Source organism: Papaver somniferum, unplaced genomic scaffold (assembly GCF_003573695.1).
Source record: "Papaver somniferum cultivar HN1 unplaced genomic scaffold, ASM357369v1 unplaced-scaffold_10, whole genome shotgun sequence".
NCBI classification, from domain to species: domain Eukaryota; kingdom Viridiplantae; phylum Streptophyta; class Magnoliopsida; order Ranunculales; family Papaveraceae; genus Papaver; species Papaver somniferum.
This window is the reverse complement of record NW_020618825.1, coordinates 19,417,217-19,431,259: the sequence shown is the minus strand read 5'-3', so window position 1 is coordinate 19,431,259 and position 14,043 is coordinate 19,417,217. Positions and strand designations below refer to the sequence as shown.

Sequence of the window (14,043 nt, the reverse complement as noted above, 5' to 3'; positions counted from 1 at the left end):
TTCAGGAAAAACTCTCGCATTGAATGACGTGTATCACGTCCCGGACATATGCAAGAATCTTATCTCAGAAACCATCTTACTTGGGAAAGGTTTTAAATTTGTAGCTGAGTCTAACAAGGTTGTAATCTCTAAAGGTGGTGATTTCGTAGGAAAAGGATATGTCACTGATAACATGATTAAGCTTAGTGTACTTTCTTTGAACTTGAATGATAATGCATCTTCTTATGCTTATGTTTGTGACTCCTCACATGTTTGGCATGATAGACTAGGACATGTTAATTTCAAATCTATTGAAAGACTTGCTAAATTAGGCTGCATTCCTAAAATAAACTTTGACAGAGGTCATAAATGTGAAATTTGTGTTGAATCTAAATATGCTAGAAAACCCTTTAACAAAAAGGTTGAACGTAGTACAACTCCCCTAGAACTAATCCACTCCGATTTGGGAGATTTGAAATCAACACCAACTAGAGGTGGGAAAAAATGGTACATCACTTTTATAGATGATCACTCAAGATACTGTCAGGTTTATCTTCTTAGAAGTAAAGATGAATCCTTAGACGCTTTCAAATTATATAAACTTGAAGTAGAAAACCAAAGAGGTGTTACTATTAAAACTCTTAGGCCGGACCGAGGCGGTGAGTATGTGATACCTATAGGAGAACTCTGCAAACTTAATGGCATCATTCATGAAACTACTGCACCTTCTTCACCTGAGTCGAATGGAGTAGCTGAAAGGAAAAACCGAACACTCATAGATATGGTGAATGCTATGTTAGCTAGTTCAGGGATACCTTCGAACCTTTGGGGGGAAGAAATTCTCTCTGCTTGCTATATCTTGAACCGAGTTCCATTTAAGAAATCCGACAAAACTCCATATGAGTTATGGAAAGGAAGACAACCGTCCTATGCATACTTTAAAGTGTGGGGGTGTTTGGCCAAGGTGGCCACTCCTCGTTCCAAGAAAACCAAAATAGGACCTAAAACTGTAGATTGTGTTTTCCTAGGATATCCTGAGCACACTAGTGCTTATAGGTTCATGGTAATTGGTGAGAACACCATAATGGAATCCAGAGATGCAGTGTTTTTCGAACACATTTTCCCTTTAGGGTCTGGACCTCATAAAAGGGTCCGCGATGATCTCTCAGATGTTCCTTCGACTAGTCAACCCCCGTCTCTAGATGATGAAACCGAACCTAGAAGAAGTAAGAGGGTCAGAACCGAGAAAGGTTTCGGTCCAGATTTTGTGACTCTTACGGTAGAGTCTGAACCCCAAACCTATAAGGAAGCTATGACTTCTCCGGAAGCTCCCTTCTGGGAAGAAGCTTCAAATAATGAGTGGGATTCCATTCAAAAAATGAAACTTGGGAGCTTGTAGACTTACCTCCTGGTAGTAAAACCATAGGTTGCAAGTGGGTCTTCAAAAGGAAACTTAGAACAGATGGAACTATAGAAAAACACAAAGCTAGGTTGGTAGCTAAGGGGTACAGACAACATGAAGGATTAGATTTCTTTGATACCTATTCACGGTCACTAGAATCACTTCTATCCGGATGTTGATTGCTATTGCTTCTATTTATGATTTGCATATACATCAGATGGATGTTAAAACTGCTTTTTTATATGGTGAATTGAATGAAGAAATTTATATGGACCAACCTGAAGGTTTTGTTGTGAAAGGTTTTGAAGATAAAGTATGCAAACTGAAAAAATCTTTGTATGGTTTAAAACAAGCACCTAAACAGTGGCATGAAAAATTTAATCATGTAATGATATCTAATGGCTTCAAGGTTAATGAATCTGATAAATGTGTTTACATTAAATCTGTGGATGATTCTCATGTTATTGTGTGCCTATATGTTGATGATATGCTCATATTAGGTAGTAACCTTGATAGTATCAATACCACTAAAAGCATGCTTAACGAAAACTTTGACATGAAAGACTTAGGCCCTGCTGATGTAATCTTAGGGATGAAAATCAGAAAGATGTCTGATGGATATAGTCTTAGTCAATCTCATTATGTTGAAACTGTGCTTAAGAGATTTAATCATGAAAATGCTAAACCTGCAACTACTCCTTATGATCCCAATTGCAAATTGAAAAAGAACAAGGGTGAGGGTATTTATCAACTTGAGTATTCTCGTGTTATTGGCAGTCTTATGTATTTAATGAACTGTACAAGACCTGATATTGCCTATACTGTGAGTAGATTAAGCAGGTACACTTGCAACCCTGGGCAGGATCACTGGAATGCTCTCTACAGAGTTCTACGGTACCTGAGAGGAACTTCAAACTATTGCTAAGTTTTGGGAAGTATCCTGCTGTGCTAGAAGGGTATTGTGATGCTAACTGGATATCAGACTCAGATGAGTGCAAATCCACTAGTGGGTACATCTTCACACTTGGTGGTGCGTCTGTGTCATGGAAGTCTACCAAACAGACATGTATAGCCCGATCCACCATGGAGTCTGAGTTTATAGCCTTGGAGAAAGCTGGAGAGGAAGCTGAATGGATACGAGGTTTCCTGGGTGGAATTCCACTCTGGCCCAAGCCTGTGTCTTCGATCGCAATCCACTGTGACAGTCAAGCTTTTGGATGCGCAAAGAATAGTGTATACAACGGAAAGTCTATACATCTTCGAAGAAGACACAAGACAGTGAAACAACTACTCTCTACTGGCATCATCTCTATAGACTTTGTAAGGTCTAAAGAGAATATTGCAGATCCTTTGACGAAAGGGTTATCTAGAGAGGTAGTTAGATCCACATCGAAGGGGATGGGACTCAAGCTCATAGAATAAATCGCCATGAAGGACACTCAACCTTGTGAATGGAGCTCCAAGATCAAGGTTCAATGAGATAACTAATTTTTGGTGATGTCGAGAGAAAGCACTATCTTTGTCCCTCCCTATGGTGTAACCGTATGATAGTGTTGCCTGCATGTTTTAGGATGATCTGTCAAGATCTTAATGAGTTCCATGGCTTTGCTTAAAGCGGAGTGTGGCAAGAAACTCTTAATGGACTCACCTATGTGGATGTTGGAAGTGGGGCCGCTTCCTATGAGAATTTGAGCTTTTTTTCTAGAGACATTCATTAAGTCCGGGATTTAGCCCACGTCCAAAACGGGCACAACGGCAAGAGCTTGGCAGCTTTCTTTTTCTTTGAGACATCAAAGTGTGGTTGTTATTTCTGAATTTCACTCAATGTTGACGGTTCAAGACATTGTGTTCACCGAAACAACAAGCATTTCCGGTAACCTCTCACTATGTTAAGGTTCAATCTCTGGGACACCTTAGCCTAATATTGATGTATTATGTTTTCTCGTATTTCGTCGATATGTTTTATCATTCATGTGGGGGATTGTTAGAAAAAACGCTTTAAAATTACCAATTTTTCCATGGACTATGTTTTGATCCCTAGACCTATTGCCCATTAATTGTTTTTTCTTTTGAATAGATAAAACAATAGTCCCACATTGACTAAAATCTAAAGAGTTTTAGACATAAATACCATAGAATTGGCTATAAGGGCATGGCCCTTGGGTCATTAGACTTTTGTACTTGGAGGGAAGGCTTAGACTAGGGCAAGGTTGCCTTTCCCGTACGCGCGGTGCTTCGCACAGAAGCACGCACGCCGCCGCCGTCCGTCCGGTCGGGTTCGGTTTCGGGTTCATTAGATCCTATCTTTTGGTACGTGTTTTACACACATGTAGAAGAATCTTCTTCTTTGTCTGCACGTGTTTGTCTTGGCTTTCTTGTCTGTACGTGTTTGTCTTGCTTTCCTTGTCTGCACATGTTTGTCCTGGCTTTCTTGTCTGTACGTATTTGTTTTGGGTTTCTTGTCCGTACATGTTTGGCTTGGTTTCTTGACAACACACTGCTCTAAGCCTGACAAAAGCAACACTGTTTTTAACCCAACATTACCAGTATTTCTGTCATACGCATAGTTTGGTTGCATGCATTTTTCCTCTCGTTTGTAACGTCTTAAACACTATATAAGGGAGGAGTCTTGAGCTCATTTGACACACCACAGAGAAACATCTCTTCTACTCTCCCTCTGTTTTTCTGTAAACATTTCTTCTACTGTTTTAAGTTCTGCCAAGCTCCAAGGGTACCCTCATTGTATGCTACATTGAGGGGTACTAACTGTAATTGTATCCTGGAGGTGACTCGCCAACTGCTGTAGCATCTCAGAGGAGTGGCAGGCGATATTGCCTTTAGGACAGCGTAGTTTACGTGCCTCTACATTTTCTGTGCAGCAACATCAGCAACATTATTTTGAGCTAAGTATCTTCTTCTCAGTTACATTATTAGTATTTTCTCCAACATATTTATAGCAAAAGAAACCTATCTAGATCTCTACCTTACATTCCTGATATAGAAAAATCTATGCAGAGTTGTCCCACGATATCTATTCATCCCCAATACCAAAAGAAACCCAGACCCTCAACTACCATCATTCAATATAAATTAATAGACTATTTTACAAACCAAAATAAATCTAAACAAAATCAAATCTTCAAAGTTGCCGTTCTTTATAAAGTTTAGCACATCACAGAGCATGCGACTAGTTTCCACCAGTTTATTTCATCTACTAGCTAGTCGATGAAACCAAGGAGGTAAGAAAATGTTAATAAACAGTAATCACTGTATCATCAGTGAGTCAATATTAAGTTGGGCTATGAGGTATATATATACATATCAGTCAATAGTAGGAAAGGTGGTGTATAAGTATTTGGGTCAAAGAGCGGTTGAGATCGTCCAAATTTAACCCTATTGATTAGGACGATCAATATTAGAGTATTTAGGACGATCTCAACCAGAGTAAAATTTAACCCTATTGATTAGAAAATGTTGTTTGTCACATACAAGGGAAAAGGATCACTTAATTTGGGACAAAAATAACACAAATGGTGCAATTAATCGGCGAATTATGTAGGAACTTATACTTGTTTATTTCTCCAGCTGGACATTGATTCCATGTTATGGGTTTAGGAGCTGGAGTTGAGGATTGTTTTCCACAACAACGTTTGCATACGGCCGGTTCTGATCCCCAAAAGTTGCATTCAACCTGAGATGCCTTGCAACTGACATTGGTTTACGCACTGGTTTATCAGGACTTATGTCTAAATTGCTAGAAACTGGAAATGATATAAGAAGAAACTACTAACAAACAAACCAGTAGCTTCTTTTACTATGATTTCCCCCTGCTATTTGCACCTTTCAGCACTTTCACCACGTCCCGCATGGTAGGTCTCTCGTTTGGGTCAGTTCATGTACATTGTAAAGCCAGCAAGAGTACTTTTGTCACTTCTTCTGTTAGTGACCTAGAACCCCTGATTTTATCCAAGATGCTTGAATCCAGGATGTTTTCAATAGATTGGTCGTTGATCCATGTAGAGTTCACCCACCTCACTATGTCAGTTCCTTCAGGAAATGAAGTGTCTACAGCCTTCTTTCTAGTTAACAATTCAAGTAGAACTACTCCGTAACTGTAAACATCTGATTCTGGTTTCATTATCGTTGAGAATGCATTTTCTGCAAAAGTAACGTTGAATTTTAAAAACTCGAATAAGCATATGTGAAGTATCAATACAACCAACAACATACATAACAGTCCAATCTCCCTAGGTAAAAAGGAAAAAATAGAGTAGAGGATCAATCAGGTTCTGTGATATTGCAAACTCAATAGCAACTAATTAGCTAGTAATCCGACTTTAATATTTAATGAACCATTTCTTAACTGCAGACTCTAATTCAAACAATCACAAAATTCTGAGTCAGTTTGTCATGTGCCTACCATATACGCAAAAGAGACGCAGATTTTGTACTCAGTATGCTATTACAATATGTAGTTGAAAATGAACATATAGCAGCAATGAACACGGAATCAGTTTGGTGACATTAATTTCTTAGTCGGGTAAAAAAAAAAACTCTAGCATAGCGTCATTTGGAATAGCTAGACCAGAATTTGTGTACCCTCCTCTTTTTAAAATTAGTAAACAACCAATTACCATGTGGGGATTCAAACTAATAAGTTTATGATGTAACAATTCAATTAGGTAAAATTAGAAAAATAAGGCATCAATACCTGGTGCAATGTATCCAGTGGTACCCGCAATCGAGATTGATTGAATGGAAGCAGAAGATTGATCCATGAGTTTTGCAATGCCGAAATCAGAGATATGGGCTTCCATATCCGAGTCCAGAAGTATGTTATTAGGCTTAATATCTCGATGCACAATAGCAGGATAGCAGTCCTGGTGAAGATACGTTAAACCTTCAGCAGTACCTAGAGCTACATTATAACGAACATCCCATGGGAGAACTGGAGGCGGACTAATCTCATGCAGAGTATTATTGAGACTACCATTCTGCATGTACTTGTACAAGATCAACCCGTAATCCTTTGTCATGCAGATTCTTCTATCCTTACTAGATTTCGGTGTCTAATTGTACCAACAGTTTGGATTTCTCTAACCATACTTGCACTGGCTCCCTTCCAACCTACAAAATCAAGTTTCTTTACTGCATAATGTTCCTCCTCATTAATTGACGCCTTATAAACAATTCCATGTGCTCCTCGTCCTATGACAAATCTCTCGTTCAGATTATCTGTAGCATCTAATATACTGCGTACTAAAGGAGATTCATCATTTTCAGCAGACTACTTCTTCCTTTGATTGCTGTTTTCTGTTAGGGAGAAACTTACAGCCCTACACAAGAACCAAGATGACGAAACATACAGAGAAAATAGCTATGATTTATAATCTTTACTATGCTAAGGCTGCTGAGAATTCTTGATCGATCTCCACAGATAAGCAAACTGTTACTGCTTTCGGGACAAGGTATTTCGGTTCCCAGCTGACAAGGAATGCAAAGGCCTGGATTTCCCGAGAATGAAGATGGAGCAGAGCTCAAGAACTTCATCAACGCCTGTGGTATTTGACCGCTGAAAGAATTATATGAAACATTCAACTCGAACAATGAAAGGAGATCACTTACTGGTGCCAAACTTCCCGTCAAATTGTTCACAGATATATCCAGTCTTTGAAGCTTGCTCAACTTCCCCAGCTCTCCAGGAATTTCTCCAGTAAGTTTGTTTCTACTGAGATTCAAAGCATGGGCCAAGTTATGCAACCTTCCAAACGATTGAGGGATAGAACCTCCGAACAGATTTCCACCCAGTTGCAAGTCCCGAAGCTGTTCATAATCTGATAAGAAATCAGGAATCTCTCCATAGAACTGGTTTTCTTGAATGATCAAGGTGGATAATAGAGTCAAGGTCTTTAAACTAGATGGGATTGAGCCATTTAATTTGTTGAAACCCACATTAAGAAAATCTAATTTTCCGCAATTCGACATTTCTTGAGGCAATGGACCATGCAAACTGTTATCAGAAAGATCTAAAACCTGCAGCTCAACAAGAAAACCAATCTCTCTAGGTATAAGCCCAGAAAGTTTGTTCATAGACAAGTTAATAGAAGTAAGATTAAGACAGTTCCCCAAACTTGAAGGAATATCTCCACTCAAACTATTTCTTCTAATATTCATGAAAGACAAGCTTGAATTTTCTACAAAATCCGGAAGGAGGCCGGTGAGATTATTTTGCTGAAGGATCAACCTCTTCAAAGTTGAACACTTGCCGACATCAGAAGGTATCTTACCATGAAGCTGAGTTAGTCCCAACATCAGACCATGCAGTTTTTTCCCAGAGCAAAGATTCGGGGGGATTTCACCAGAGAAATTATTATTTGTGAAATCAAGTTCCAGCAAAGAACTATTGAACCCCAAACCTTGTGGTATGATGCCCGAAAACTGGTTGTTGAAAACGGAAATATTTGTCAGATAATGAAGCTCAGTCATCTCTATCGGTAATTCACCTGAGAGGCTGTTATTATAAACAAGTAACGTCTCTAGAGTTTGAATCCTCCAAACACTTAATGGGATCTCGCCGCTTATCTTATTCACGTAGAGATGAAGTGTTCGTAAATTGCTTAATAGGCCTAATTCAGTTGGAAGTTCCCCTTCAAGATGGTTGTAACTTGCTTCAAACGCTTTCAAGGATCTACATTTTCCAATCTCGGCTGGTATACTCCCAGATAAGAGATTTTCAGAAAGATAAAGCTCCGAAAGGTCAGTCATTAAACCAAGCGATGACGGGATTCGACCAGTTAGCTTATTATCTGCCACTGTAAAAACCTGTAAACGACTACAATTCCCCAATTCAATAGGAATTTCTCCAGTAAAATTGTTGGAAGACAAATCCAAGCTGACCAGTTTCTTGCAGTTACTACCAAATAAACCTTTGGAAATTCTACCTTCTAGATGGTTGTTACCCACATCAAAAGCATACAGAAGCTTAAGATTATTCAAACTTTGAGGCAGAACACCAGCCAAATTGTTCTCTTCAAGATAAATTTCTGTCAGTTTGGTGCAATTTCCAATTGTGTAAGGTATAGGCCCGGACAATTTGTTTGAATACAACCACAAAGAAGCAAGATTTCTCATGTTCCCTATATTAGATGGAATCGAACCCGTTAACTGATTAGAGGATAAAAAAACTGATTCCAAATTTGACATCATAGACATTGACTCTGGTATCTCTCCACTCAGTGAATTGTTATACATTGATAAGTGTATGAGATTTCTACAGTTACCTATTTCATTAGGAATCTCACCATCAAAATAATTGCCACTAAGATCAAGGATCTCAATAGATGCCAACTGCCCAATTTCAGGACCTAGTTGACCAGAAATACCAGAACCAGGTAAAACAAGTGAGCTTATTTTTTGTTTATGGTTACATGCAACTCCTTCCCAGTTACAAGGATTTGAATCGGACGAATTCCAAGTAGATTTAAATGAAGAAGAAGATGAAACCCAGTTTTTGGAGAAAGAAAGTAAAATTTCACCATCAAGTGACAAACCACAGATAATAGAAGGGAAAATGAAGAACGCGAAAGTTTTCAAAAGAGGCTGCAGGGTTACCTTATGAACTTTAGCCATGACTATTTAATGGTAGACAGTTTGTACTTGAAATATAGAGGGATGTTAAAAAATAGGAAATTGTAAGAATAATGAGACACTTTCAGATGGAATCGTCTGTGAATGTAAAAAGATGCAGGGACAATGGAATATATGAATGTCTGCTGGTGTTTGGTAGTTATTGTTGAAATGACATCTTAGGTTGGTTTTCAGGGACCGCTAGAGGAATGTAGAGGAGACTCTTCAAATGGCTAGACTTGATGGGCAGTAGTCTGACGAAGCCAGGAATTCACTTTAGATTTAGTGGATGCAAATGAATTTTGATGCATGCAAGACAAGAGATGATCAATATGTTATGAACACCGTACATAAAGGTTTCTAAAGTTTTTCTTTAACTTCGCTATCACAAGCCACCTAGTGCATGTGAAAACAGTGCAAGTGGGTGCATGCTCACCGAGTGAAAGTGGGTAAAACATAATTTCTCAAGTGCCATCTCTCAACACAAACATGTGGTTCCTATATTCAGTGGTGGAGCCACCGGGGTGCAAGTAGGTACTTGGAATCAATCTTGTATTTCTCCAAGTCATATAAATCCAGAAAAGAATTTGCCAAATCACAACCACAATCTGATAGAGAGAGTTTGACTTTTCTAGTTTGTTAATAACTCCATAAAATGAATAAATCACATTTATGTCAACAAGGTACATTAGACAACTTTATGCTCATGATAAGTCATAAAGTATAGGCCATCCCGTAGCTGGGATCAGGTTTCTGTAGTTTATTTTCTGTGGCCTTTGAGAACAAACATTTAAAGCGTCTCGAAAAGACCAAATATATAAGACCACGGTTCTGGGTACTAACTGGTCATCCCCAATTGCATCTTAATCTGTACTAAGAGGTATATATGTCAATCATACAATACCTAACCAGATGTGTTGAGGATGATGATCTAGGGACAATCTGGATCAAAAACGACCCACCAACCAAAACAAGTCGAATGATGGCTAGGGTTGGTCTACCAATTAGAAGTACAAATATGATGCAATCATTTGATAACCTTTCAATCGATGGTGTTCTAGTTGTAACGGATCTAAGCTTCAGTATTCAAAAATGGTTAAGCTAAACATTTCTTGCATGTTAAATGTAATTCTAGCTTTCATCCCCTCCTAAATTGACAATAATACGGTACCAAAATCAACAACAACTTAAAGTTGTGTATGGTACAAAATTTAAACTGTTTTTGAGTATGCAGACATATGTGACTAGTACGGTGAAAGACCATTTCCACCTTTTTATCATCTCCTCCAATCCAACACTGCTAGAGGCATTCCAGCAGCACCTTTACGAGGCCGGTCATTTTATCAAATCACTTTTTGGCAAGATAGTGTTTAATTGGACTAAGTTGAGTCTGTCAGTTACGCAACACAAGAATTACTACCATTTATAAATCCATTAGATGTAAACATACCTTATGAAGGTTGGGAATAGGCAACTCAACATGCAATCAATGAACAACTGGAGTCATCCGTCCTGGTCTACCACGGCTACCCACAAAGGTACTTGCTTGGGAATAGGATTTGCCTTGGACTTACTCCAGTAGATTGCTTCCGGATACATAAGTGGAAATTGGAAATGCTGTTGCTTTGTCATTCTCCTCATTCCTCAGTGGATTTCATATGGGCATTTCATCGAACAACTTATAGTTATACGCATCTTTTATAAGAGAAATTAAAAACACTGAAACCCGCAAGACATCGGATATTAAACATTAAACCATCTTTGTGTGTTTTGTCTTCACCAGCAATAGCGAAGAGATGATTTTTGTTATAGAAAGCGAAGAGATGTTTGTTTAGAAATCTATACCAACAAGGGCATTCGTTAAGGGATGTTTAACGGGCCAGGCTTAGTGTTACTGTTGACCTACTCTGAGGCAGTTTGGGGGGTTCTCTACCGGGGGACCCACCGATCAATCTGGAAGAAGATCGAGAATGTGTTTCTCCTTGACAAACATTTTTTATCCGGCACTATCATAGGTTTTTTTCTTTTTATGCTGCGGGAATGTGGGATTGACACAGAAAATACCAAATTCCACGTTATACCAAACTTATATAAAACAAAATACTTCCTCCCTACCATTATATAAAACAAAATACTGCCTCCCTACCACATATGTAGCCATTCTCTCATATTAGAAAATATAAAATCTCTCATATTAGAAAATAAAAAATCTGTTTCATAAATATCCATTCTCTTTCCTGTTTTTCCCTTATTCTATTTTCAATGCTCAAAATATTATCTCACTTGTGGTAATACCAATGTATATTAAATAAGAGTAATATGTGGAAAAACTCATCTTGAAATAGGAGATCCGCCTATCTATTAGGACAACTAAAATCTAAAACTCCGCATGTATAAGTGGTACGGAGGGAGTAGTTTTTACCACTCGATCTTCTAAACCAGTAACTCCCATTGTATTTGATATCCATTTTATCCTCTACAAAAGAGGAAGCATTGTTGTAGGCTTGTAGCTAAGTAGTTCTCTATTAATTAATAATAGGGTCGGGTCGGGATCGGACAACAAAGTGTTTTGACAAACCAAATCCAAATCCAAAATCTTTTCCAATAGTAAGTACCGGGTTCACTAGAGAATATCTTCTAAGAATCGAACATAGGTTTCACGCCGCCTGTCTGAACATTGCACAACTTGCACTACGACATGTAAAATTTCTAACCCACTAGATGTGATTGATCCGATGGTTTACAATTTCAACTGACGTGGCATATAATAAACATTATTGTCTGTTTGGTAGTCCTTATGCTTTGGTGATTTTTTTTTTTTTGAAGGAATTTTAGGGAATAATCTACGTACGGAGAGATTTAAGGAAAGTTATTTAACCTGTGAGATTTTATTATATACATCTACTTTTCTTTTTTTTTTTTTTTGATCATCAAGGATTAGTCAAGATCACGGTTTTTCTGGTAAGATAAGATTTCTTTGCCTTAGACATGAAGAATAATCAAGATAATTTTCCTAAAGAGAAACTGTTTGATTATCCTATCTGACAGGTATAAATTCTTTGTAATTCCGATTTTGGTTACAGTACCGTAACAACGGATGAGTACAAGTTAATGCTTGTAAAATAAGGATGGATGGGTTTAGGATGTTTAATTGGTTACGTGATTTAATTACTACATTTAACAAATAAAGATATCACAGGATGGAATTGATAAGTCATATGATCAAGTTATTTTGATAGGTTCGGATGCTAAATCAGGTTCTAATGACTGAATCCAACAAAAGAAAAAGAATAAGAAGAATTCTAATGATGGATGATGATGATCATCGATGGTAAATCAGTATTTTCCGGTCATATTTGTTTTCGTTTCAAATAAATCAGAAATGATTAACACACTGTGATTTTACACCACGAGACGCACCGAAGCATTGCATATGAGAGGGACTGGTGGGGACCATTTCTGCCCGCACCTATCCCAATGCTAAGCACGCGCATCGAGACCGTCCATTACCCTCGTTGTGCATTTCACGGTGTAAAACCATCGTGTGTATCACAGCTGCAAATAAATTTGCTATGGCATCTCAATTAAGCCAAACACAACATTAAGTTGGTTAGACTGCTAGGTAGACGCTAATGTGAACCATTGGATGCCAGAAATCTAGTGCTTTACAAGGTTTGTCAAATTGTTACAGGATCTTGACCCTTAATAATATGGTTTCAGGCAAATTCTCTTTGCTGTGGTAAAAAAGGTGAACAAAACTCTTTTTTTTGATCCTATGGCCCCACCAGAGAATATTTAGACCAATAAAATTTTTTGAAAATATTTAGTCCAATAGAAAACAAGAGTTTCTGGCCCCACCATAAAATAATTTCTTAAAAAAACAAATAATACCTTAAGTAAAAAAATCTTAGTGGCCCCAACCGAATATAATTCCTTAAGTAAAAAACAATAACAACCTAATTAATAAAATCTTATCCTCACAGTTAAGATAGTATTTTTTTTCTTTCTATTATTAAAATAGGGAATTTCCTCGTGCAAAAATAACATATATCTTCTACCCTTTTATTAATTTATAATTTATTCCCTTGGAAAAATAAATTATATCTTGAGCTACAAAAAAAATATTTCATGGGTAAAAGAAAAACAGCAAATGGGTCATTTGCCCGGAATAGTGTATAACCCAGTTGAGATGGACGAGTAAAATTTATGCATGGATGAAATGGATGGGAACTAATTAAAAGATAAACCGACATAAATAACCTTTAACATATCTTCCCGCTATCATATGTCGTTCTTCCTTATCTCTCTCTCAAAAAAAAAAAACCTAGCAGTCACCACCATCTCTCTTTCTCTTGTGTTTGTTTTACTCCACCGTCTGCTCACCGTCAATGACATCAACAATATGATCATCTTTGTCCATCGTCTCCACCTTTAACAGTAACATCACAATTGAAAATTGGTAACATCACAATTGAAATTGGTTTCTCCACTGTCTGTAAACACCAACACCAATTCCGGCATGAAAGATTTATATTTTAATTAGGGTTTCAATCTATCAATTTCACAAAATGTCTTCTACAACTCGTAAGTTTCCAAACTCTAACTTTTTTTTGATTTTATTTCAGAATTGCATGATTGATTTGTTGAATTGGTTGATTTTAACTGGATGTAACTAAATTATTTTTGTTTGTTTTAGGTGTGAGTTATGTATATGCAATACATGGTGATTCTAACCTAACACTACTGAAATTAGTTGGTTGTTTTAATGAAATTAATGTTTATCTGTACAAGGTGAAACTTGTTTGCATCTGGTTGTTATAATGTATATTGGTGCTATAAGGATCACATTAGCGTAACTTGGAATGTGATTGAGTTTCTTATTATTGATGTGGATGAAACCAGTTTCATCTTGTTTTAAACTGGGTTAATTTTTGTTTCACCCAGGTTTAAACTAGGATGAAACCAGTTACATCCTGTTTTAAATTAGACTGAATTTGGTTTCACCTATATTTTAAGCTAGGATGAAATTAGCTTCA

At 37.5% G+C, this 14,043-nt stretch overlaps 2 protein-coding genes across 2 annotated transcripts; both read right to left on the bottom strand.

Annotated features, from left to right (window-relative positions):
* Positions 1-4,914: 4,914 nt before the first annotated feature.
* Positions 4,915-9,344, bottom strand: LOC113326148 (receptor-like protein kinase). Its single transcript, XM_026573927.1, has 2 exons — positions 6,093-9,344; positions 4,915-5,539 (listed from the first exon to the last, which is right to left on the bottom strand). The coding sequence occupies exon 1, from the start codon at positions 9,008-9,010 to the stop codon at positions 6,710-6,712; it is 2,301 nt and encodes a 766-aa protein (XP_026429712.1). The 5' UTR covers positions 9,011-9,344; the 3' UTR covers positions 4,915-5,539; positions 6,093-6,709.
* Positions 4,985-6,417, bottom strand: LOC113326507 (receptor-like protein kinase). The gene is made up of 3 exons (XM_026574224.1): positions 6,093-6,417; positions 5,282-5,539; positions 4,985-5,142 (listed from the first exon to the last, which is right to left on the bottom strand). Exons 1-3 carry the CDS (start codon positions 6,415-6,417, stop codon positions 4,985-4,987), a joined length of 741 nt encoding a protein of 246 aa, XP_026430009.1.
* Positions 9,345-14,043: the final 4,699 nt, after the last annotated feature.